The sequence below is a fragment of the Empidonax traillii genome, unplaced genomic scaffold, assembly GCF_003031625.1.
Source record: "Empidonax traillii isolate 1590-97213 ecotype Southwest subspecies unplaced genomic scaffold, ASM303162v1 scaffold457:size789790, whole genome shotgun sequence".
Taxonomy (NCBI): Eukaryota; Metazoa; Chordata; class Aves; order Passeriformes; family Tyrannidae; genus Empidonax; species Empidonax traillii.
Genome location: NW_020955650.1, coordinates 319,408 through 346,265, shown reverse-complemented (window position 1 = coordinate 346,265; position 26,858 = coordinate 319,408). Strand labels below are relative to the sequence as shown.

The 26,858-nt window shown below is 43.6% G+C and overlaps 1 protein-coding gene across 3 annotated transcripts in view; it reads right to left on the bottom strand.

Annotated features, from left to right (window-relative positions):
• The window catches only part of MTHFD1 (methylenetetrahydrofolate dehydrogenase, cyclohydrolase and formyltetrahydrofolate synthetase 1), a 42,851-nt gene extending 34,247 nt beyond the window's left edge, over positions 1–8,604 (bottom strand). For 2 of the 3 annotated variants that reach the window (XR_003572526.1, XM_027895344.1), the window contains exons 1-2: positions 2,171–2,238; positions 606–690 (exon numbers count right to left, since the gene is read on the bottom strand). Coding sequence is in view for 2 of the 3 variants with exons in the window: in XM_027895344.1 (XP_027751145.1) it covers positions 606–690; positions 2,171–2,223 (138 nt within the window). In the remaining variant the exon portion in view is untranslated. Of the gene's footprint in view, positions 1–605; positions 691–2,170; positions 2,239–8,473 lie in introns of those variants that run through there. The other variant, XM_027895345.1, reaches the window with a different exon arrangement.
• Between the last annotated feature and the right edge of the window lie 18,254 nt (positions 8,605–26,858).

The following is a 26,858-nucleotide window of genomic DNA, read 5'->3' as shown; positions in this document are numbered from 1 at the left end:
AAGCACTTCTGTGCAGACTCTAACACTTACTCACACTTCTGGTAGACATCCGATTCAGAAATGGGATTTTGTTCCATCCCCTGCACTCAAAGTCTTGTTGGCCAAAGGTAGTTTTGGCTGGGGGGTTCTCTCCCTTCCTCTGTCCCTCTTATCTCTCCATGTTCCAACATAACATCAGACCAAATCCCTTAATAAACACCCCATCTGGAAGTTTTCTGGTACAAACACATCTCTGAAAGCTGACAGTCTTTGGGGCTCACTCAAGTGCAGAGACTTGGAACAGAGTCCACAAGCACTGCTTCCTCTTAATAGGCAAGCAGCTTAATTTCACCATTTCACAGACAGAACACTCGAACAGAGAACAGGGTTTGGTGAAAGAAAAAAAAAAAAAAAAAAAAACAGAAAAATCCAAAAATGTTTTTAGGCCCTAGTACTTTGGGAAAAGCCACCACAGAACTGTGTTACCATTCCACAGAGAACTCTGGTCTTCTGTTCCTTATAAAATGCTCCCACTGCAAGCCAGCTTTGACGAAGCTCATCAGCTGTGCACTTACCATTGCAAAGCAACTCAGATTTTCTGTAGCTGTCATTAAAGAAAACAATACCTGCAAAATTGCGAGCCCCGGTCTGAAGCCCGGAAATTTCTCTTTCATCTCAGCAACTTGCTGCTTCAGTCTGTCTCGCACTTGCCTGAAGAGGGAATGAAAAAAGAAAACAAAACCAAGGTAGAAGTTAATCATGGGGCTGACTTCTGATACAGTGTGATAAATCAGGAGTTGAAAAGGTGACAGATGGGCAGACTGGCAAACACATACTTATGCCTTGAGTACACAAGTCCCAGCAATCTCCAAATAAGACTGATGTCCATAAATCATTAAGACACTTTGGAACCAGGTTCATTCAAACTTTTTTTTTTGTTTTGTTTTTTTAAGTCCACATTGTGCTTCCTCACCCTCCTCTTCATGGTCACATAGGGATACAAGGGTAAAAAAAAAATTTAAAAATTGGCATGGAAAACCCATGGATTTCAAACTCCCTTCTCAAAAGGAAATCCTCTTTCCACATATGTTGTACTGCCCCCAGAGTGCTTCTGAGTGAGAAAATGCCCCCAGTCCAAGGGCTTCTAAACAAGACCAAGATTTTGCCATGGGAGCATAGAGAATGGGGGGTAGACAGAGGTGAGGAAAAGTAGCTAAACCCTGGTGCACAGCTCAGATCAACCCTTCAGGAAAGGCAAGTTTAAGAATACAGTTGTTTAAACACAGCTTTGAAACAGAGCATGAGAGGATTCACTGATTAATTAGCTCAGATGTAAACTCATACCCAGTTTACTAGGGAATGTTTTAGAGATAATGAGTACCCATCACTGCTGCACACATAAGAGACACTCAGAAGCAAAATCCAGGTAAGCAAAACCTCACAGGACATCAGAGGATTGAGAGGTCTGTCCTCCACATGATCTCCAGCCCATGTCCCATCCACTATTCTCAGAGAGGAGAAGGTGCCACCATCACAATTAACAAATCCACCCTGTGCCAAACACCCTTCCATTTAAAACACAGGTGGTCTCCTTTTGCTGATCGACCCTCAAATGAGTATCACCAGGTCTTGCTACTTCCCAAGTAGAAGCAGATTTCCCAGACTGGAGGATGTGCTGTTCCTGCCAGTTCATTAAAAATGTGAACAGCAAGGGTACAGGGACAGAGTAGGCAGCTGACACCAGCTGGAAGGCTGCGATTCCTGCCACATGGGGAAATTCCAGGACGACAAAAAGCCAGTGAAGCCAACTCTACCCTGCAACTATAAGCTCCAAATCAGAAGTGCCAGAGGCAGGAAGAGAGGGAAATGGGAGCAGTACACGCTCTGCTGCAAGGCAGCAGCACTGATCCCAGGGGACAGCTGTGGCTGGCCCAGCCAGAAGCAGCCCTAAGGCTGTTCCAAGTCTCATCTCAGGGGGAGTCACAGTCTCCAGCTACATCCCAAATAATACATCTCTCCTGCTGCATCCCAAGTCACAGAGTCAGAGCTCTGCTGTAACTAAGGAGATGTTTCAGAGTATTTATAGGTGTTTGGCCAAGTGGTTCAAAGTCTCTTAACAAGCTTCAGCAGAAGAGGCTGTTTTCAGCCTCAATTAAGAAACAGTAGTTCCAAGGCTTCCTTTGGCTATTACCTCAAGACGACTTGACACCAAGACTGGCTGACGAGTTCAGAGAAAAGTGTCATAGCAAGGCTTGTCCTAGCAATTCTTCGTGCTTAAGTGACAAAAGTTCATCTCCTGGGTAGCAAAATCACCAACTGCCTCTCCTTACAGTCCGGCTGCAAGCCCCTAGCGAAGGCACCTGAGCTGGATCATGAGCAGCCTGGAACAACAACACAACAATCTCAAGGAGCATCAGAAACCCCCTGCACCTGCTCTGTGAGCTGGGGCTGGGGGCAGCTCTTAGAGGGAACTATTTCTGAGAACAGTCTCAGGTGTTTCAGTAAGGAAAAGGCAGCACTGGTGTGTGGCTGGCAAACAAAAAGAAATGCAAACAAACATGGAATGTATTACAATTTATGATGCTCTCATAAGGGACAGCCAACTGGACAGGGTCCCAGGTCTAGGTATTACTTTTATTCCAGTCTTCTCAGCTGGAGAGTAACAAACCCACCCAATTTCCCCTGGCCTCTGTGAAGCAGGGCTGTGGTTGTGCTTTACCCCCAGCAGCCACATCTAATCACATTGATGTCATTTGCTGTAATGAGGCATTAGCTCGCTTGCCCTTCAGCTACAGAAGGAAGGTAACACACAAACACAGGAAAGTGATGCTGTCAGCGCTGATTTGCTTTAGGAGCCTCGAATCAAGAAATCACTTGCTAGACAGCCACCTAGTGTTGGGCACCACTGCTCTCCGGTAACCACAAAAGCCACAGGGGCAAAGGTTTGAGAGAAAATTGAGGAAAAACGAAGAAATCCTTGTTTTAAGTTAGACTTACAAAAACTTTTTAAAACAATCTTTGCAAGCCAGCAGCTATTTAGAGATACAGTCTGTAGGTCTTCCCAAAGATAAAAGTTCATATTGATAAACCAACACCACTTTTTTACTAGCTGCATGAAAATTCTTTTAAGCCTTCAAACAAAAAATTTGCCATTCTCTGTGGCTGTTTCTCCAAAAGCCTTCACTCGGACTCTGGGACCCTTCCTGTGCCCACATGCCCTTCCACAAACAAACTCACACAGCAAACAAGAGTCCAGGGTCCACACAGGTCAAGGACAGCACATGGCCCTAGGCATACAATGCAAGAGCCAGCTCCAAAGATTAAAGAACTTGTTAGCCTTTCTTTCTCTGGGCTGCCAACAGTGACTTGAATTTAAATTCATTAAGTGAATTTCGCAGAACAGCAAAGGACAAATGGACAAACCACACTCCTCCAGCTCTGCTGTAAATGGAGAGAGGAGCACAGCTCCCACACCAGGCAGAAACCTCCCCACACACCTGTGGGATGATGTACACACACTGCTCAGCTGGTGCCCACACACAGCACTGTACTGAAGGTGACACCAGGCTGTGCTTCTGTCCCTTCTGTGAGTAACAGGGTCCAGGGTCTCTGTGATACTGCCAAACATAGGACCTGGCAAATACCTCCTCAGAGACGGTGATGCTCTAGAAGATGCCTGTCCCTAAAGAGGAGGGTTTGGCCTTACTGCCTGGATCATAGATTCCCCAAGGGTTTCAGAAACATGCAGCAGAAAATGCTCTTGCTGCAGCCCTGCAGAAATGGCTGTATGAGGCTGATGGTCCTCCCCAGGTCCTGCACCATCCTGGGTGTTGTCTTTGCAGCCATTCCTCCTTACGGCCTGCAGCACTGCCACTGCTCACCTTCTGTTGCTCCCATGACAAACCAACACTGTAGTGTGAATAAACAAGTTTTCCCTTCTCCAAACCACTGTGGCACCAGGTCCTAGCACAGGACAACTGCATTACCCTCAAATGCTGCGAAGAGGCTGCAAGCAACCACACCACACCACAAAACACCCCACTGGTACCTAACGAGACACAGAGAAGTCTCTCCTCATGGAAGTCACAGGTTGGCTGTGTGAATGAAGTGATGTTGGGATGGGAAATGCCTTGGGAGAATCCATCTAAACACAGCTGGCAATTCAACAGATGTCTCCAGTTGAGGGAAGACACCACTTAGACAAGAGAGCTGGAGCCAGTTCACAAGTCTCCCACCTTTTTGTCTCATGCTCCACCACTGCATGATCCTGGCATACTGTCATTATCTCCCAGGAGAAATGTCTGCTATTTGCTACCACTTCCACACTCCCAAGGCTTTTAACCACTTTTTTGGGTTGTGCCAGCTCAGATATTTTCAGGAGCCTTCTTCAGACCACATAAATACATGAAGATGTTTTTGCTTTTTTAGATGCTTTTTCATCATGTCTGGAGTTTTAATCCAAGGTGGGCTACAAACAAATCCAATGTGGGTCTGAGTTGCAAAAACAATCATCTGTAGGGGTTGGGAGAGGCAGCAATTGAGGCACTTCTAATGTGGCTGGCTGCCAACAGAACAACAGTTTAACATAAAGGTGAGCCTTAGAAGAGCTTGCCCCAAACATGAGTTATGATATCATGAACTGTCATGACCAGCTTTCCATGCTGCAGCATTAATGGCTCTGATCAGGTCTGCTTCCCAAAATGGATGCTTGCACAACACCCAACTATCACGTGATTTAATTAGAGGAAAACACATGAGAAACAGATAAAGACTCAATCCACGTTTGTGGGGCTGCAGGCATTCCAAACAATAGTCTAGGCCCTTCTACAATGCTTCATCTTCACAAGGAGCAATATTGAGATTTTATTCATTCCCCAAAGGAACAAATGTTCTTTCCCTTCCATCCAACCTGGTGCTGATGTGCACAGATCACAGCACTGTGGCCCTCTTAGCTTATCACCTCTTTGGACCAGGGCCCCATTTTTTTTTTTTTAATTCTTTGTCTGCACAGCACCGAACACAAGAGGCTCTTGCTTATAATTGGAGCCACCCAGTGTCACTGGGTGTCACTTTGATTTAGCACATCCATAGTGTGGTATACTTCAGTGCAAGCCTGAAACATTCTGTGTAGGATCTGGTAAATGAGATCTCAGATGGGAATTTTTCAGTTCAGACCAGATTTACCTGGAGTTTCAATAGGAGCTCAAAAAAACTTCTGAGTTCCAGCCTGAAAATGCTGAGGAGTTACTTATTGCACTGTTACCTCCAGTTATAAGCTGAGCCTGACCATTCCTATATCCAGTTCTTTAAACTCAAAGCACCCCTTGCCCTATCCCTAGTGGCTGTGAGGGGTGTTAAGTCTTCCCTGCCATCACAACTCATCAGCTACTCTTCCAGATCAGGAATGCTGGTCTCCATTCCTGGTGCTATCAACCAATTCAGGCCAAGCTAGAGGTTTCCAAACCTGGGCTCCTTCAGATGGTAAAGAGTGAACACACAGCTCACTGCAGGGGACATAAGCTATAAAGAAGAGCCACAACCATGTTTTACTCTGAGTGTCTATTTCAGACACAGAAACAGAGGTTGGGGTTTTTTTCAGGGAATACCAGCAATAAAAGGTGTATAATACTGTATTTTTATTACTTTCAACCCTCTATATTCTGCATACTTAAAACACTGCTTCTCTTCCTCTTACTAGTCATTTGTTTACTGTGCTGTTACACAATAACTTGTCTTTTGCAACTCATTTGCCAATAAGGCAAATTTAACTTGTAGCAAAATCTAAGAATTAATTACTAAACAGGCACTCAGACAAGTAGAGGAAAGCCACCCTAAGGTAACTAGCCAGATCAGATTGATGTATAACCCCTCCAACATTTAATATCTTTCACAGACTGTTCAGGCACAAGAGTTTGTACTGAGAGAAGCAGCCTTTGAGAGATGCATTAACATCAACACTAAAATCCTACAGAGAAAACAATGTCTTCTGTGTTCTCCTTCCCATGCACGACCTAAACACATTCACAATCCTCACAGGTAATATTCAAAGCCACTGAAAATGTCAATTTTCTTTTGTACCTCTTTTGAGCCTTTCAAGACTTTTCAGGGTGTGAACTAACTTTATCAAATTTTCCTTATTCATAGAGGCAAGCAAACTCTCTCAAAGTATTTATTCTCTTTACAAGAATTATAACACCACTATCTACATGATTTTTGTTTAAATACTTGGCATGACTGAATTAGGTATTTCTTTTGCCTGTCTTTAGGGAAGGGGTGCTCAGTGGCTGGAGAAGAAAGTTCACAATAATTATGAGCTGTGATTTAAGTCACACAAAACCAAAAAATTATATAGATGAAACACTACTTGTTTGATTTACCTCATTTGTCAATATTTGACTGACTTAAAAACAAATATTTTTTTCTCGATTAAAGGGTAAAGTAACAAAACCCACCCCCTAAAAGATAGTGACGGAAAAGGTTTTGCAGTTGATGAAAAGTCAGGGACACTGCCTTTCTACAACAGGCAATTCAAGTGAAAATTCTTAGAAAAACCACATGCCTGTCGCTTCTGCTGCTGCTGCCAGACTCTTGGCCTGAAGGTGAACTCTGGATAATGAGAATTCTCTGGACCAGCACTTCTCTAGAGGGTATGGAAGAAAGGTATAGGTATCTGCAGGGCAGATAGACCAGTTCCTCAAGCCTCCTTCAAACACTCCACTAGGAAAAGGCAGAACCAGGCAAGGCCCACTCCTGCAGAGCAAAAGACGTTTTTGCTACACTGGACATAAATACAGCAGAAATAAAGGAACTGAAGGACAGCTGGACAGCTGCAATTATTTCTCCATTTTGTGATGCCTTCAGGTCAAGATTTAATGACTCTGAAAGGCAGACTTGAGCCAAATACCTTAGAGATGTTCTGGAAGCTAAGCAAACCTTTCTCTTAAATGTGCCTACTAAAAGTTCATGCCTCTTCCCAGGTATTTGCACATCATGAATGTCCCCATCTCTAAAAACTGCTTGTTTGTAGCTGCTACTACAATACAGAAAACAAACAGATAGAAAAAATGTCACCACTGTATCTATAAATAAAGTAATGCAACATGCACGGGGAAGGAAGCTAAAAGTTTTAACGTGAAAGCTCAAAACACATTCATTGTACTCAAACTAGCATCTTTCTGGTTTCTAATCGCTTTTAAATAGCAATAATATGTAGCTTGAAAGGACCTACTTCACTTCAGGGTCACTTTCTCAGCCAGAAAAGAAACCTGCAACAAGCAAATCACTTAATTCCCATCAGCAGCATGCACAGTGTGCTGGCTTCAACACTGCCAAGAGGTCAGGTAGAATGGAGCACCTAACACTGAGAGACTGCAACACACAGCTGGCACTGGCCCAAAAATTACCAGGTAAAAAATACACAGGCAGCCTTTCATCATGGATATTCATATTCAAGGCACATTAGGCCTACTTTTCAGAACTGCTCCACTGTTGGTTAGATGTAGCTGTGTTGTCCAGAGCAATATCTAAGAGCAGGACTAACAGCTTTTCTGACATTACTTCATACCATATCAAACTTACCCTTTCTGTCTGAATTCCCTGATTACTGACAGGAGGTACCCAATGACCCTACCTAACCAAACTCTGTTTGCACAGAATGTAATGGAAACATTACACTGCATTTTCCTAGGGTTAGGGAAAATTATTTGGCTTTCTTACCAGATGTGTATGTAGAGTGGCAGCAGGAAAACCAAACAAACTACTCACCTATACTCAGGGCTTACCAGCTAAGTAAATGCTGAAAAGTACAAGGAAGCTTTTTCCTTTAAGGTCTCTCAAATCTTTCAAATAGCTTTGGCAGGACACCGATGAACACTCAGCTTCGTATTATCGAACACATGGATTAACTTATTTTGCTTTAAAGAGGAACGATCAACGCCTGTACCTTATCAACAGAGACCATACGTAAAGCACACGTTCCCAACTCCTGCATCCCAAACAGCCCTGCTCACACACAGAGGCTGCAGGTCAGCAGGCAGCTTCACACCTGCCCGGGCACTCATCTCATCTCCATCCCATCTCATCAGCACAGGGATGCTCAGCGGTCATCACCTGCTCCGTGGGGCTGATGCTGCCAAAGAGACCCCAGCAGACTCACCGCTGGTTTCGGGGAGTGGAGGGAGCACTGACAGCAGCTTACACTCTCCCGAAGACCTTTAACACTGTGCTACATCCCGTAACTCCCAGCTTCCAGCCAGGAAGAAGCGAGCTCTGACTGCAACGTAGTTAAAAAGCTTCAAGGTGTTTCCAAACCTGCTTCGCCCCCGCGGAGCCTGAGCAAAGGCCCCCACAGCCCCAGCAGAGCAGGGGCACCCCTCAGCTCCCCAGCCACACCGGCTCCTTCCCGAAGGGCAAAACCCCCGCGGCTCCCAGAGCTTCCCGCCCGAGGGAGCCCGGCCCAGCGCGGCGGGCAGGGCGGGCGGCCCCGGGTACGTACGCGGAGACAATCTTTCCGCTGAGGATCTCGGCGGGGGCCATGGCGGAGGAGGGCGGGCAAGCAGCGGGCGAGCGCGGCGAGACTCCCGGAGTGACTGGAGGACACGCAGCCCCCGCGGCCGCTCCACTCCCGCCCCACGTGGCCCCGAACTTTCGGCGGGCACCGGCCCCGGCCCCGCCGCGCAAGCGCTGCCCCCGCCCCGTCCCGTCCCATCCCGTCCCGCCCCGGCAGCGAGGAGGGCGGCCCGGGGCTCCCTCACGGCGGCGGCGGGGTTGTGTCTCCTCCCGGCAGCGGGGCTGGGACCCGCGGGGAAATGGCCGCCTGAACGGCCTCCCAAACGCCTGCGGGGCGGCGCTCCCGGCCTCTCCCGGTCCCGGCTCTGCGGAGAGCGAGAGCTGGCCCGGGGGGAGCTGGGGCTGAGGGGTGCGCGGGGCTGGGCTCTGCACAGCGAATGCATAACCGTATCTTTAAGAAAATCCCGAGTCAGTATAAGAAGAATCTGCGTTTCATGTCGTGTGGAACCCGTAACAGGTTACGCTGAGACTGGGAGCTAATAGCTGAATCATAGAATCACAGAATGGTTTGGGTTGGAAGGGACCTTAAAGATCATCCAGTTCCAACCCCCTGCCATGAGCAGGGGCACCTTCCACTATCCCAGGTTGCTCAGAGCCCCATCCAGCCTGACTCTGAACGCTTCCAGGGATGGGGCAGACACAGCTTCCCTGGGCAACCTGTGCCAGGGCCTCACCACCCTCACAGGATCACAGAATCTGCTGATCTGAAGGGAACTATCAGGATCATAGAGTCCAACTCTTAGCCTCGCACAGGACCATCCCCAAGAGTCACAGCGTGTGCCAAAGAGCATTGTCCAAACAGTTCTTGAGCTCTGTCAGGCTTGGAGCTGTGACCACTTTCCTGGGGAGCCTGTTCAGTGCCCAACCACCCTCTAGTAAAGAACCTAAACCTCCTCTGACACAACTTCAGGCCATTCCCTCAGGTCCTTTCACTGGGGACCGCAGAGAAGAGATCAGTTTCTACCCCCTTCCCTCTTCCCCTCACAAGAAAGTTGTGACTGCAGTGAGATCTCCCCTCAGGCTCCTCTTCTCCAGGCTGAACAGACCAAGTGGCCTCAGCCGCTCCTCATACGGCTTCACCTCAAGGCCCTTCTCCATCTTCGTTGCCCTCCTTTGGACACTTTCCAAAGTAAAGAATTTCTTCCTAATAACTAATTATCAAATAAAGAATTTCTTCCTAATATTTAATCTAAACTACCCTCTTTTACTTCGAAGCCATTCACCCTTCTCCTATCACTACATGCCCTTGCAAAACGTCTCTCATTCTTATTTGCATAATAATGAGTAATCCTTATTTTTCATGATTTCAACATGTTTGTCCAGCATAGAGTCACCAAAACAGTGGTTAGCCAGAAAGAGAGCAATGAAGAGGAGGCTTAGATTGTGGCCTGAAGTTCATAGGAGCTGTCAAGAGTGAGAAACAGGTTCCTAACGTTGGTCTGCAAGGGATATATTTGCAGTAAGTAATCCCATTAGAGCTGGTGAAGGTACAGCTTCCAGTCAGATCCATGCAGTTGTCCATGGGTACTGTTATTTGTATAACCAAGTCTTTTCTTTACCTTGCAGGCCAGTGCAGACGTTAACTCTCTTGCTTAGAGAGTTGGCTGTCAGTGGTTTTTCTCACACATATGGCAAATAAATGATTAGGGCCCAGCCAGAGGTGGAGATGGAACAAGCAGTTAAATGTCACTGAAGCAGACTTGCCCAGGCAAGATAACTCTGAGACCCAGAGAACTGTTAAGGAACTCATCAGTGTTCCTTTAGCACATGGTTAGAGAGCAGGTCCATGACTCAAGAAACTGGTGATAAAAAGTTTGGGGCCGAGAACTGGCAGATTGGGATCAATGCTGGGCTGGCCCTACAGCATTAGATTGCTGTAGGGGAGTAGTAGCACGTTCCTCCAGTAAAGCAGTGCTCTTACTGTTTTGGGACCTAGCAACATCTGCCACGTGTGTTGGCAGTACAGCAAAGAAATGGAGTAACCTCACTGCAAATTAACAAGCTGTGGAGAATCAGGGTTGGATGCTAAAACAGCAGCATTCCTGCTGAGAATTGAGGCTTAAAAGGTCCGTGTAAAATGCTTTCCTATAGAATGCATAGGTTAGGAAAAAGAAAGTGTCTGTTCCCAAGAGTTTGCTGAGAAAGCATTTAATCCCACTACTCCATAATGTAACTGTTTCAAAAAGGAATTTGGGGAACTCTCAGATTTTGAGAAGGCAGAAATGCAGGCCTTGCAGCTTTCACCTAGGGCACAAAACTGTGAGGATGGAAATATAAGGACCCTTCTGTCTCAGAAGCTCAGAAGCTTTAAGGTTGCTTTTCCAGTATCCTAGGAGGAGAGTATAAACCATACATAGTTCAAAAGTTCTCTCAGAATAAGGCTTTTTTTCTTTTTGTTTCCTTTTATAGCCTAACAAGTGATACATTTTCTACTTTTTTCTTCTTTCTTTCCCATTGAGGGTAGAGATTGTTACCTTGAGTGATTGCACTACCCCAAGTTAACATCATGTTGTAATTGTAGGATTAAAGGTCAGAAATTTCTCTCTAAAAGTGCCTTGGAAAAGAGAGAAAACATTGTGGTTTAGGGCTTTTATATGCTAAATAGAAAAACATGGACATAAATAGAAAAATCTAGAAAGAATTTCTTTTCCCCTTTCATTATGTATTCCCTGTATTTCCTGGAATGCTCCAAGAGGCACTTGCAGTATTATACAGTCAAAACTGAGATTACGCAATTAACCAAGAGAAGGGATTTTTCTAGGCTGCTTAAAATTCTGTGCCTTCTTTGTTTCTTCTGGTGCCTTTATCTGACCCCTGAATGAACTCTTGGAGGGGAAAATGACCCTGTGTTTAAAAAACAAAAAAATGCAAAAGATGAACCCTTTCAGTGAAGGACAGGAAAAGCTCCCAAAAACAATTTTGGCCCCCCAAAAAAGTAAATTATTTGACACTCAGGATGTAATGACATCCTGATGTCATTCAGTAAAAATATCAGGCGGGAAAAGGAAAAAAAAAAAAAGCCACATTATTTAAAATAATCAGGTGGCCTTATTTGAAGAGTGAGCAGAAGAAACCATTGCCATCAGGAGCTGTAGATTCCTACACAGAGCTGCAAACTTCCATGATTTACATGTGTGTGTGAGAAATAAATCTCCCTTCCTGCTTTTCTTAACGCCCCAACTCCTGAAAAATAGATGTGTCATGGTGATAGATAAAACACTGAGAATTATCTGAACTTATTGCAGGAAAGGAATAATAAGAATAATTCCAAACAACTTCTTCTACTATTTCTTTACTTTTGATCCAGATTCTCATTTTCAGGAAGGGACAGACTCATGAATTTTAAATTCTTGTGCCATAAAATCAGACTTGCTAACCTCCTTTTATCATAGCAGGAAGTCCTTTTGTATTTCTAACTTGTCTCATGTGGCAGTCAAGCACGAAAGCTGAAATTGTTCCTCAGAAATTGTGCCCATCATGTCTTTAGGTAAGAACATGTTCTTTAACATTTATTCTTAATTGTCATCCTGAGATCAAAATGCTGGAAAAGGAGTGGGAAAGGAACAGAAGAGGGATTATATGATGGGAAATGGCTGAACAGATCCTTCTGCTCAGCTCATATCAGAGCCATATCCAGCCCCAAAATGTGGTAAAAAGTTAAAGCTACTATTCACGTATAGGAAATCTCAGAGAAACACATTGGCAAAGGAGACAAACATTGTGAAAATGTTTACAAACAGTAAAGACCAATGTTTTAAGCATTCAGCACCAGAGCAGACTTATTATCTAACAGTTGTTAGAATAAAGAAGGATAAAAACAGTTACTTCAGAATAGGCTGAAGTGTAAGAGAGATCTCTCTGCTCTGAGTGTTGCCCCAGCACAGTTATTCTCCCTCACCTCCCTGCCAGCATCCCTGGGTTTGATTTGGCAACTCCCACAGTTTGACTGTTTACCTTTGCATCCACCCCCTCTTACCCAACATGTCAAAAGTCGTGGAGGTTGCTCTTTAAAAAACCCATGAAGGCTGCAAAATGCACGCCAGAAACACTTGCAGTGTTACCGGTGAGCCAACAGCTGTGCCTCTGATGGCACAGGGCCCCAAAAGCTGTGATTTGTCATGAGAAATTCATCCCAAATCATCAAACTAAGGAAGAACATTAAGCTTTGCTTCACCTCTTAAATGGGATGTTTAGGATAGGACATTGTCTCCAGTAAAGGAGGAAGAACAGAAAAGTTAGGTTAGCTTTATAAACCTTGGTCAGAAAAGAGATTTTGAGGAAACCTGTTTCCAGGACCATGCCAGAAAACCAATATTAGACTTTGATTCTTCAAATGTTTACAGGGAACTTTTACTGCTTAGAGATGCCCCACTGAAGAATGAATGATGTTACCCAAGAATGTACCTTATTTGTATGCACCATGATGAGGAACACAACTTTGTAACAGGTTAACAGTGGCACATTTAAACTCTCCCTTTAGTCAGAAAATTACTAAACTTTGACGTAAAGCTTGAGATTGACTCAACGTACGTGCTTTCCATCAGCCCTTGTAGCTAAGCTGTGCTGATGAACTAGGAGATAACTGGAACTATGATTTGTTCCACCATAAAGTGTTTCCCAGATGTAGTTACCCCTTAATCTCTTTAGCCATATCATGTCTTCTATCCGTTTTAGACATGTCACTGGAATAAGAAGGTGGTGATGCAGCCAGGTGTTGCACAGTCACTGCAAAAGTAGCTCTCCTAGTTTAGGATAGTACTTGCTCTCTGGCCTTCTCCTCAGGGTTCCTGGTCCAATGGCTGAAGTAGCAGAACTTGTGGTGCTCTTTGTCCACTTCAGTGCAGAGTGACCAGATCACTTCCAAGAGCAGCTTTAATTACAAGGAACTGATTTTCTGTAAAGCCAGTGAAGGGTACTTTCATCGTAGCTATTTCTGGCAGGGAGGTAGAGCTGGTTGTGTCCTAGAGTGGCAGTAACAAACAGGCCTCTCAAGGGCTTTCCTGCCCCCTTTTCTCAAGCTTGCTGATCACTCGCCTCCCACGAGGGGGGCTCATATTGATTATCTGTCACTCTAAAACCAGCAATAACCAGCTCAGACCGTCTCTGAACTTCTACTTGTGTTACTATGCCAATGACACAAATCTGTACATGCTTGAGTGGATTTTCCATTGACTGCTTTTCTTGTTGCTCTTTTAGCTGGCTTCCTTTAACTACATCACCTTGCTTTTGAACAGAACTCTTCCAACACTTCCCAGTGACCTCTTTGGGATACTGCAGAAGAAAGATATCTTGTTAACTGATTGAAGACTTTTTCATCACATTTGATTCCACTGAGAACAGTGCCGGAGTGCTCGATAAATATGGGCTCTAGGTTGTCCTGACTCTTTGATGTTAAGAGATAAAATTCAGAGCAAAGAAACAATTTTCTAAGTAGTTCTCTCTCACATATAGTAACCATTTCTGATACTTCTGCAGTATGTTGGGGCACTCCCTGCAATAAACAGCCTGATTCACTGTTCCAGCCTGTCAGTGGTTTATTACCACATTTTCCAGAAGGATTTATTGATAGCCTAAAGCAGAATACAAACATAAGCAGTGGAGCTGTGATTAACTACCTTGCCATTTCCACCTCCTTCTAATTCTCTCTGGCTAGTAGTTTTTAGTTAATGGCTTGCAGCTACATGGGATGTTCCTTCTTTTTCCGACTGCTAAAATTCAGTAGAAAACAATGAAAAAAGCATTTCCAACATTTTCAAGAGAAATACCACACCAATTTCACCTTTCTAATTGCATAGGGAGTTGCAGACACTGACACAGGCAGAGGTAGGCAGGGAGAAGTGTGAGTTTCAGGGCTGCAGGTAGATTGTCCCAAAGACAGTGTTGCCATTGCAGTTTAATCCACACTGCCTCCCAGATAATTCTCCCAGCCCAAGCAAGGACATCCCTGGCAGAGCAAGATTACATAGCTGGTTCTATGCCATCTCTGCAGGAACTTTCGCAGGGCACTCTCTCAACCAAGCTAATCCTGTCCTGAAGACACAGGAGTAGGGTAGAAAGATCCTGTGAAGTCTATGGTGGTGGAAGTCCCAGAAACCAACTTCTTTACAGATCGTAATTCCAGCAAGTCAGTATTTGGAGGAAAAAATAGGTAAATTTGCTCTTCAGACCTGGGTGGTGCAGTCTTTATGCTTCTCTTCATATCCAGCTTGACACCCTGAGCAGTGTTTGATGATGCACACAGTTCATAGTATGAAGCAGGCTTAAGAAATTGTACCTTCAGAGTGCTTCTACTTATAGCATTCCAAATGCCAGTACATGTATTTTTTCTGTAACTGCCTCTAGATCACTGAACTGTCTATAACAGATCAGACACAAGGTTATCCCACCACAGGGTCACGGCTCTAACAGTGGCCAGGTGGAGGTGTGTAAGGAAGACTAGAGGAACGGGGCAAATAGATGATATTGCTGGTTGCCAACCATTTACAGCTGCAAGAATTCCTAAGACAAACAGAATAATGGAAATGGGGGAGAAACAGAGCAAAGTTAGGGACCAACAACAGTCTGAAGCCTGTGCCTTCTGTTTTTAGAGGTTCATGAGAGACATAGATAATTTCCTTTTGATATATAATATATAGAATGTATTGATTTTTCTCAACACACAGGATCTTAGGGTTCTTCCCCTTTTCCATAACACCTCTTGGCCAGGTGAGTCTGTTGGTTAGTTCTAATGGTAAAAGGATGAGGTACCTTTGAATGCTGCAGTGAATGTTTTTCTCCCTTTTTTGTGCATGCTTTTTCTGTCTCTGAAATGTGGATTTATTTGCCCATTGTGCTTCGTTATCTCCCTATTGGAGTTGTTCATAATTAGACTTTAATTTCTCCCAGGTTACAAAAAACAGGACAAGAGGAAACAGCTTCAAGTTCTGCCGGGGAAAGTTTAGACTAGATATCAAGAAAAATTTCTTCATAAAAGGGTGGCCAAGCAATGAAGCAGGCTGTCCAGGTAAGTAGTGGAATCACTGTACCTGGAAGTGTTAAAAAAATGTGTAGATGTAGAGTTTAGGGGTATGATTTGGTGGTGGACCTGGCAGTGTTAGATATTAGATGGCATTTCCAACCTTAATGATTCTATGATTCTTAGCACTGAAAACAAAAATCCATATTTATCCCCCATTGCCCATGTTTGATGACTGTTATTTGTAGTTAGAAAGGAACAGTAAATTGAAGGAGGAAGAGACCTAACTGAACTGCTCTGGAAAAGCAGATCTTTGATATGCTGTTCATATAAGCACATGTCCACCCACACATGAAACAAACCTTTCCTTGAAGGTCTCCTAATTGAAATATTTGGAGCTGAGTTTTAGATTTGCAAGAGCTCAGCTTGAAAATGTCAAAAAGTGCTGATGTACAGACTATTCAAGTAGCTCTTTCTTCTTCTTTATCTCGTATCGCTGAACAGTATGAACATAACTGAGCTCAGTGAAAGCTTGTTCCACAATTGTTTATATATGTGCTTATGTCTATGGGCACGTATTTCCCAGTTATATAATGTATATATATATGCCTTATATTACAGACCATTTTATCCCAAAATTTTTTCAGCTTCTAATCAGAGTGATCATGTTTCTGCCCTTCCCTTTTGCCTAAGAGCTTTGTGATTTGTCTGGTATTTAAAACAAGAACCGCTCCATTTATAAATGATGCAGAGCCTGGCGGAGGCACCAGATTCGGAGACACACGGCCAGTGTTTGCCCTGAAGCTGTGGCGTGTGTCTCTTCCCTCATGCTCAGCTGCATCAGAGAAGAAAAGCAGTAAATTAACCTCTCAAGTCTGCAGAGCTTTAACGGCTGTCCTGCACATCTCTGGGAGAAAGATTTCTCAAAAGAACAGCATGGCTTGCTCATGTCTGCTGCTGTGATCTCTCTGAGCTTTCTGATTCACAAAGCAGATACAGAACTCATTGGAAAGTCTGTGCCATGTCCTTTGCTGCTGTCTCCGAGAGCTTTAGGTAGTCCAGAAGGGCAGTGTAATGTTTTGTCCTATATCAGCCATAGCTGGCAAAAAGCACAGTAATGTCCCTTCTGGTCCCCTCCAGCTATCCTTTTGAAGCTTTGCAGTTTGACATCTCTAGCCTGAGCAGCCTGGTGCAGGTGCTTGCCCTTGGAGTAGTTCTGCTCTGCAGCCCCACTGCTTTGCAGAACAAACCATGGGGAGCCTGTGCTCCCAGACTGTGCCTAGGGAAGAGACAGTGCCTGGCACTTGCCTGGGCCACAGGAAGATGCAGAGCCCATAGACTTGCTGTGGAACAGGAATACGGTGAGCTCAGCAGGGAGGAGTCTGCTTGGCCTGTGATTCCTCTTTATTGCTTAGAAACCTGGAGAAGGAAATGAATAATCCTTCCAAGAGGAGCTGTGCCAAGCCAGGATGTTTCTGGTGTCTCTTGTGCCCGCCATAGCAGTGTAGGACTGCCAGAGAGATTATGAAGGAGGCTGAGTCCTTGTACTAATCACACAGGATCAGCAAAGACTATACTGTAGCAAAAAGTCAACAAGACAGCTTGGTCCCTGAGACCTTTCCTACAGTGGATTGTACCGAGGATTTCTCTTCAGGTGTGACATTGTTCATCATCACTGATGTTAGCAACATTAGTGGAATTTTTAAGAGTGAAAAGCATAAAAAATAATAGTTGGTTATCCTATAAAGAGAAACTACCATCCTCACCCAGGACAAGGCCTTAGATTTTGTTGAAAAAGGAGGCAGTCAGGGGCATTACTAACATAAGTATTTCAATTGATTTTGTGTAGAGAACTTTTTTTTTGCACCAATGACAGAGTGAAGCCTTTTAAACTGAGCGTATTCAGCCATGCTGCTGCTGTGTGTTAGGGCTGGATTACTGGAGATTGTGCAAAGCCTTCTCTGCACACCTGGGAGCAGTCTCTGCTCCTGTAGCATTGGCATCTCCCACAGCCACAGCTGAAGAACCAGAAATTCAAACCAGAAATGACTCTATGCTGGAATGGAATTGACCAATCTGTCAATAACCTAAGGCACTAGTCACACAGGAAAGGATTCGTTTTGTATGCTTTCTCTTGCTGCACGTGGGGAAGCTGCAGGGTGGAACAGGGGTGTGAATCCTGAGAGGTCACGGCTCTGTGTGGTTGCAGGCCTGAGTCCAGGCACAGGGAGCTGTGCTGGGAGCTGTACATACTGTGCAGTGTGTACATCTGCACTGCCCTCAGCTCATGTCTCAGCTGATACAGCTCCTTCCCCACCTCACTGCTCCCCGTGCGAGGCATTCCACAATTACCTTTGGAATGTAACAGCTGATGCCGGTAGCTCTCAGTGGAATGTTTATTGCATCTTACTTAAGTGGGATTGTTACAAGGGGAAGAACATCCATACTATTAGCTAAAATTGCTTACAACCACAAACATACTTTCCTTTACTCTCAGTGATTTACCATTTTCAGTTGCCCCAGTGCTGCTCAGTGAGCAGGAAAAGCAGCTGGGATATGGATCTTGGCTTTTGTCCTGGCTGATTCCCACCGGTGCCCATATTATAGATGATGCAGGCTTAGACTCAGAAGATTTATTCCATGTTATGACAGGTGCTCTATGAAGGAGAATTGGCCAGTCTGTCTGCTTGACGTTGGCCATAGGACATCCCTTGAATGCTCTGGGAAGTAGGGAATGGAGGAGCCTGGTGGGCAGCCAAACAGCACTGCGGGGTAGATGTGGCAGAGCCTGTGCTGAGCATCTGGATGACCTCAGGCTTTCCTTCTAACTATTCCAAATCTCACCATGACATAAACATTTGCTTCTGTTCTTGGACTTCAAAGCAGGCAGCTTGACTGCGAGATGAATTTGGGCTTAAAGCTGAGCGGACTGACTGACTGAGAGTGAGCCAACAGTGGTACTCAGATCCATACCCAACCTTCCAGCTCATACTCTCTTGTGCTGGTCACTGCAGGCCTATTGTGCCCAGCCAGGGAAAAGGTACCTCGTGTGACTCCAGCCATTACTGTACTCGTGGCACCAAGATTTTCTGCAAGGAGACACCACATTTCTCCGTTTGTGCAAGGGGATGCAGTCAAATATATGTATGCGGTCTCCAACTGATGAGATCCTCATACAAGGATCAATATTCCCAGTGGGCAGAGCCAGCGTTAGACCTGTGGGTTCAAGGTATTAGCATGGGGGCCCCTCCTTCCTATCCATGTATATAATCACTTGCACTTCATTCTGGATTATTTTAACCCTCCACAGCTTGAGCTCCAGATAATTGTGTATTTACTCACTGTGAAGAAACTAAACTCCACCACAGACTATACCAGTGCAGACTGGCCTAAAAAATACATTTAGAATTTCTTTATAGTCATTTTAATATTGGAAAAACAAAAAGGCTGGGGACAAGTGGCCACTCTTGATGTCCAGGCTTTGTTGCATCTTTGAAGCCAAGCAAGTTGTGGTGGGATAGAGAAAGAAGAAAATTCATACAGGGTGGGAGACACTCAGGGAAAAGACTTTCTGCAGTGACATTTCAAAGTGATATTTTTCTTCAGTTTTTGGGTTGCATTATGCTAGTTTTTGCAAAAGGTGACACTAATGAGGATATGCTCTTCTGTTGACTCATCTTCAGTGATGAGTGTACTCTGGGTTTATGGAAGATGTGAGGATGATTTGCTCTAATATCTGCCACCTTTGGCATTGGGCTTTCTCTAATCTAAAATTTTAGGTGTTCAAAACCTTGTTAGCAGGAGTTCTTTCCAGGTTTTCATGGGAACAGATCTCCCAGGTAAGTACTGCATGTCCCTTCATTAATTAGTCAGAGTTCTCCAGGGTGGAAGGACAAACATATGAGCCAGTGTTCTGTTTGTACAATGCTCCCTATAGCTTTACAATTGGTACAGTCTTGATGTGTGAAGAAATTAGAAAACGTGGGCATAATGCAAGTGTCCATGCCTCCCTGATACTTTCTAAGGAAGACAAGGTGAACTCCTCAGCTCTTAGCACTTCTGATGTGGAGCTGGATGTTACACATTAAGAGTTTGATTGCATCACTGGTCCTTTCAGAAATTATTTATTCCCAGAATCATTAGTCGGGAACATTTGAGACATTTATGTCATAATCTCTTTGTAACAATGTTTCCTGGCCTTATTTTAGCAAGTTTTGCTAATGTCTTCTTCTCAGTCCTAGCCTCTGGATCCAGTTGTTCTCTCTGCTGTTGTGCCAATACTTGAGGCTGGAAGGGACCTTTTGAGAACCTCTGGTCAAACTGCTCTACTCAAGCAGGGTCAGCTAGATCAGTCTGCCCAGAACCGTGTCCAGTTCAGTTTTGAAAACCTACAAGGATGCAGAGCCCATAACCTCCCTGGCCAACCAATCCCAATGTTCAGCCAGCTTCACATCTCCTTTACTGATGTTGTTTTCCCCCTTTTGTCTCAGCTTGGTGGCTCAGTTGCTGCCTTGAAACACTCCTTATGGTGGACTGTGCACTCCGTGCTCAGTCCATCTTTAACTTGTACTTCTCCCTCCTGAGACCCACCTCATGTTAGGAAGGTCTGAGCCAAACCAGAACAGTTGGCAATCCCACCACAGGACAATATTCCTAGAAAGCTTTTCTTCTTGGCACAACTTGAATGTGTAGGCTTGGACTGGTTAACAAACCATAATTTGTTTTATAAACCCAGAGCGATGCCTATCCACTGAGAGTAACTCCTGTGCTTTTTCAGCTATAAGCAATCTTCTCAAATTCTTGAATACTTAAATTCAGTAGGTGCCCTGAATGTTGTCAAGGCAAAAACACACCTGAATCTTGCAAGTCCTTAAACAGGGGAAAACCTTTCTGAGTCAGCTTTATGGAGCGGAATAAGCAATTAATTAGTACCTAAAAAGGACAACATAACCTACTATTAGTTGCTTCATACTTTTTCAGCACTGTACTTTAAGAAATTCAGAGTACTATTTTGTTTTCTTTTGTGGGATTTGTTATAGCAAGGTTGCTATCAGCAAGGAAAAAGGCTAAAATTCAACCCAGCCTGATTACTTTTTAGTCTGGAATTTGCTGAAGACTTTGTACACTCACATTAAGTGCCCAGTGAAAGCTAACATTTTTGATGGGAAGAAGAGGGATTTTCCTGAAGATACAGGCAGAAAACACTACTCATTACAGTGCTGAAGTCACAAAATTGTGTCCCATATCCAAAATTAGCTGATCTCAAATACTTCTTTGCATCATCATGGCATCATGGCTAGGCTTCGCGAACGAAGATTTGAGCTTCTTTACAGCAGGTTAAGAAATGAACAACTAGAGTTGAGTGATGCAAAGAGTGCCCCTACTGAAACTTATACTTGGGCCAACCACTCAAACTTGAATTTGTCCACGATACCAGAGTAACAGTTCCTTGCTGGGTTTTGGATGCCACTGTGCTGTGGGACCCCACTCATGGCCCTGAGGTAGTGCTGTTGCGACTGTGGTGCTGTGATGGAACACACGTGACATCCCAGCCCACTGAAGTTGGTGGGAATCTTGCCATTTGTTCTGTGACTGTCAATGACTTCTGTTATCGCAGGTGATGCAACGTCTGTACTACACTGATACAAACGTCACAGTGTTGGTGCTTGACCCCGTGGCAAAAAACCAAACAAACAGTTGCAGCAGCCACCAGCCAAGGCAAATAAAGAACTGGAGGAAGGTAGGTTGCGCTTTTTTTTTTTTTCTTAAACTTTTACAAAGTGTTCTGGATACACACAGGATTTCTGTTCTTGTTGTTAATTAGCTCTGAAGAAGAACATGTACGTTTTTTAAGTATTGAGAAACATTCTGGCTACAGCAGAAATCCAATGTAAATGCTCCTCACACAGCAAGAGAGGAAATCAGTGCTGGAGAAATATGACTTTCACAAAGCACTTCTTTAATTTTACTCTGTGAGATCTAGATTGGGTTATTTGTCAGCTGTGTCCATTGGCATGCTGAGACCTCTGGAAGCCAAGGGGCCAGCCGAAAGCAATCACCTCAGATGTGGTTTGAGACTTTCTTAATATGACCCTGACTCGGCACAGGTATGGCAGATACTGCATCCAGTAATGGTGGATGTGAGCACAAAATGAAAATATGCACAGAGGAGAAGGGACATTTTAAGCTGCGTGTAATGAATGTCACAAGCTCACTTGGTGCTTTTCTACAAAATCTCAACAGCTGTACCTCAACAATCCTGAAGGATTCTGCTGGTAAAAGGCAGTGCTGTGACTTCCCATTGTGAGGGAGCGATGGGTATGAACTGGGCCTTTCCCCCACCCTCTCATGACAAGTGGCACTGACAGCACATGCTGAACCCATTCAGACAGTGGCAATATTCCCAGTGAAGCACATGCTCCCCTGAGCTTCAGGAGTGGAGCTGGCTAGACCAGACAGCATTTTGCCCAAGGCCTTTCCATGCTCCCAATTCTACTTGGAGAGAGCCAGTTATTTATAGAAAGTAATGTGAGTTCTCCTGCATCAGTCTCTTCCCTGCAAATCACTGGCATTTCAAGGAATTTTTTGGCAATGCTATGTTCAAAGTGGTAATATAGTCAAAAGTCTCTCTTAGAAGAGTCTAGATATCTTCATTGGAGAGTCCTTTGCACCATTCAAAAATAAATAAATAAATTAAAAAAAAAAAAAAAAAAGAAGGAAAAATATCAGGCTGAATTCAATAGCCTGTGAATTAAGCACAACCCACCACTCCAGCGTGTTTTATGAATATTTGCAGTTTTCATTAACTCGAACAAGAACTTTGTGGATCTAATTGTGTATTTTACCATTTGTCCTATTTATTTGTGGAATAAATCTGGTAAAATAAAAAAATGTTAAAAGGCAAAAGAGTTTCCCAGTGTCTGGTGTGAGATCAGTAGACTGAGAATAGTCAATGGAGTGGTTTTCTTGTGAAGTGACCTGCCTTTGGTTTTCTCCCCAGAACCCCTCCTACAGCTGTAAAAATGAAACAGGTTACACACATTTCCATCAGAGTATTTTGGTGACATGCTGCATTTTGGTTACATGCTGCATTTGCACTCCAGCATGTAAAAAATATGCTCCACTGTACACCGAGTTTAGTGACCACATGGCCCTTGCACGCCAGAACCTGGACGGCAGGACCTGAGGTAGATGCAAATAAATGGTGCAGCTACAGCTGTTATTCAGACGTGTGACACGAAGGGGAGCTCTGGTAACAGAGAAGAGAAACTTGCCCTGCATCACTGAACGGGAAAGGATGGTGAAAGGCTGTTTCCAGCCCTAGCCTTGTCCTACGGCTGTATTTGCAAAAGCTAAGTGTATTTATCTCATTTGTTAATAAAGAGCTCTTTTTATGCAGGCAGCTAAAGCTCATACAGCTGGTGAGATAATCTCCTGTGTCTGTGCTATGGAGCTCCTGCTTGTCTGGCTGAAGACAAAAGATTTCTTTTTGTCTTTCTCATCTTGTAGGTTTCAGGCACAGTTCTACTGGCTACAGATTAATTCAGTTCATATGACTTAGTTCATGCCAAGTTAAAAAACAGGGTACATACTTTATCTGAAGGTGAGATCCTCTGTTATAAGATGACCTCGTATGTATTGAGATCACATATTTATCTTAACAAAGGAAACAAAATACATTTAATTACTTCTTTTCTGTTTTCTGATGGGCAGAATAAAGGCAGAAGGAAAGTTAAGAATAGCTTAAATTTTGGGGAACTGTAAAATAATTGTCAGGGAGCAGCAAGGGCTGGTTGCTCCCTAAGGGAAGGTGAGCTGGGAGCAGAAAATGATTCCAGCCTGGTCGGTGTCTTCACTGATGGCTGGTCATAGAATCACAGAATGATTTGGGTTGGAAGGAACCTGAAAGATCATCTAGTTCCAAACCCCCTGCTATGGGCAGGGATGCCAGCCACTAGATCAAGTTCCTCAGGGGCTGGTCCAACCTGCCCTTAAACACCTCCAGGGATGGGGCATCCACAGCTTCTCTGGGCAACCTGTTCCAGTTCCTCACCACCCTCATAGTAAAGAACTTCTTCCTAATATCTAACCCAACCTCTAATTCTCTGCCCAAACACCCTCTGGGTGAGGAATCTTTCTTTAATATCCAACCTAAACCTTCTCTGACACACCTTCATGCTGTTGCCTGGAGTCCTAATGCTTGTCCCAGAGCTGCAAACTCTGTAGTTTCTGTTATCTTTTATGTTATTGTACTCCAGTTAGCCCAGTAGCACTTCTCTCCTCTGACTGTCCAGACTGTTTAAGGAAGATGCTGCTCAGTGTAAGGGTCTCACCAAACACTTTTATTTGTGAAAGACATGTCTAGAGCACAAGATGTGATGATTCCTTGTTTAGTTATCACTGTCTTCATCCCATCTAGGAGTTCTCTGACATTTTCCTGTGGGTCTTACAGAGCTCACGTTTTGTTAGGTGGAACTGTGATTGGACAGGTGCTGTGGTAGCAGGTAGGTGTCTGCACAAAAACCTGGTTAGTTCTTATGGCAAATAAGAATTTTACCCATTAATAAAGTTGTTTGTGTCCTCCCTGTTTTAGATGCCCTGCATGTCCAGTCACACACCTCTTGTTTCTGATACAAAGCCATCCATGATTGCTTGTTCCTGTTGTATGTATTGCACCTGCCTGCTTAGTCATTCAGATGCTTCATTTCACTTCATAATTTTGGCTTTTCTGCAATCTAGTCATGCTCTTTATACATATGTAGATACATTAGGATCATACGGATAATTTCAAACCCACAGTCTCCCCAGTTAAATTTGTATACCATTGCTTAAGTCAGAATTTCACTAGATCTTTTTCTGACAAGATGGTTGGCTCCTCTGTTAGATCAGCTTATTGAAAAAGATCCCACAGAGTGGCAGAGTTGGTTTTGAATCATAGAGCTTTTGCAAGTTGAGAGACCACTGTTGCTTTTCAGGGCAAAAAAGATCACAGATCATCTCCAGCTGATCTCGTTTGCACTGGCCAGTGGATGTTACCAGACTTGCTAACTCTGGCATGACTCAGCCAGACCTGATCCAGATAGAAGTGACTTTTGGATACTCAAGAAGTGATGAAAACCACTCTAAAATATGGTATGACACTGGTCCACTTCATCAGAAGAACAACCAGGAAATAACTAGCTGTGACTGATTGGTTTTTGTACTGTGCTCAAATGGATTAGAATTTCAAAATAGTTGCAGTGGCGCTCGCAGATTCATACTACATCAATTATAAAAAGATATGATAAGGACTGGTAATTTGTTACCTGGAGACTGTACCAACCACCTCATACATGCATAGGTTGGAACTTGTTTTCTCTCACTCCAATGAGTGCAGCAAAAGAATGGCAAATAATTGATGTAGGGAAAACATCCATCAAATATCATATTTAAAAAAAAGAAGGGGCACAGTCATACCTATACCTAATCATGTTTAATTTTTTTTTCCAAAGGACTTTTTTAATATGAAACTGTGATTAGTTTAAAAGTACCTACTTCTGGCACTTGTTTCCATGACAACAAGAGCAGCAGCTAGAAATGACATCATTTGAGTTCTTGTTGGTTGCACAGGCGCAGGAAACTGCAGGTGTATACAAGCACTGGGACCAATCAGTAGAGTTAGGAGAAAAGGAAGATTTCGTGGTGTGTTAAAATCCCTTAACGTTCTTATAGGAAATCCTTACAGCCAATATGATTGTTAATTTTTAACACCACCAAAAAATTAAGATAATTTTCAATTTAAAGCTAAAAGTATTAGTAAGAAGTAAATTTTGCTTTGGAAAACTGCACCTCTCAAGTAGATAATAACATCAGGCTTGAAAAAGAGCCAACATGACTGTATTATTGTGACAACATTATTGTCTTATTCTGAGCCTGTAAAAATGTCTGGTAAGAACTTACTTGCCTTTTATCACATCCTTTCCTTAATAGTATTCCTTTACATCTAATTTTATTATGTGCTAGCAAAACATCTTATTATGTGTTGCTGAATCACATATTTACTTTGAGTGAGTTACAGTAAACAGTCTCAGTTTTCTATGTGATTTGCCCAAATATTTTCTTGGACCAGAAGTGTTTTGCAATGGAAAATTTAGGCATGAATTCCTCCTTAGCTGGGCAATACTGTAAAGTCTGGAAAGTCACCTAACCAGCATGATGCAGTGTTATACTTCTGAGGAAGTTGTTCAGATGGCTTTTTGTGCAGTCATTTTAAAAAGTCTTGCTTCAGTCATGGGCACAGGAAAACATAAGGCTTCAGTGCAGGCAGAACCTCAGTGACTGCAACTATAGGTGCAGGTACTGCATCAAACCATCAAATCTCACCTTTTCAACTTTGATTATGAACTGCAAAGTTTCTGAATGTTTGCAAAGTATCAGATCTGAGCAGCCCAGGACTAAATATGACAGCTTCCTGCTTTTTCCACAAATTCACTCTCCTGAGAATTGCAGAGCATTCCTTCACCTCTGAAGTGTATTAAAAACATAATTTCTGAGTCATAACACCTATGAATTAATACAAGGTTTAGCACAAAGTTCTACTTAGAAAAACATCTTATTTCTCTGGCTGGTCAATAATTGATGTCCAAGAAAAAGGGTAAAGAAGGCTCATATGACTCCTTCTGGTAATCAGTAAACTAAGTTTAGTTTTTGTGTGAAAGTGTAAAACCCTTTGTCCTGTATCTACTTATAGGTAATTAATTGTGCAATCTTTTTTTCTAGGGTCATTCTTCAGTAAGTTTTGCGTGCCACGTTTAACAGTATTGAGTTAATTGTGCTGTGTCTATGTGAAGGCAACGATTTTTTCCTAAAGGGAAAAACTCCCAAGGAACAAAGCCTGGAGACTGCAGGTACCTCGTGTGTATGCTGCTTTTTGCAGGCAGAGGTTGGATAGCTTGTAATTGATGCATTCCTTGCAGTAACAAAATGTACCTGACCTTCTGTTGATCAGTTTTGCAGCTATTACAGCTTTTAACAATTTGGTTGCACTGGTGGTGACCTGATCACAACCTCTCTTGCCCCTTTTCCTACCCCTGCAATGGTAAATTAACACAAATAATGCTGGCACCCCCTAGCAGCAGGGCATATGAAGAGACTATAACACGTTGGTACTGATTAAATTCCAGCTAACCCATGGAAGGCAGCAAGGGTGGTATGCAAGAATACTCTTTAAAATACCATCAGAGTATGGATACTTCATAATTTTTGGTATTGAGTGGTATCATGTGCATTTAAGAAATATTATGCTACCAAAATATCAGTGGATTGCCTCTCACTAATAGAAATTAGTGTGAGAACAGTATGTGAACAGTTTAATTTA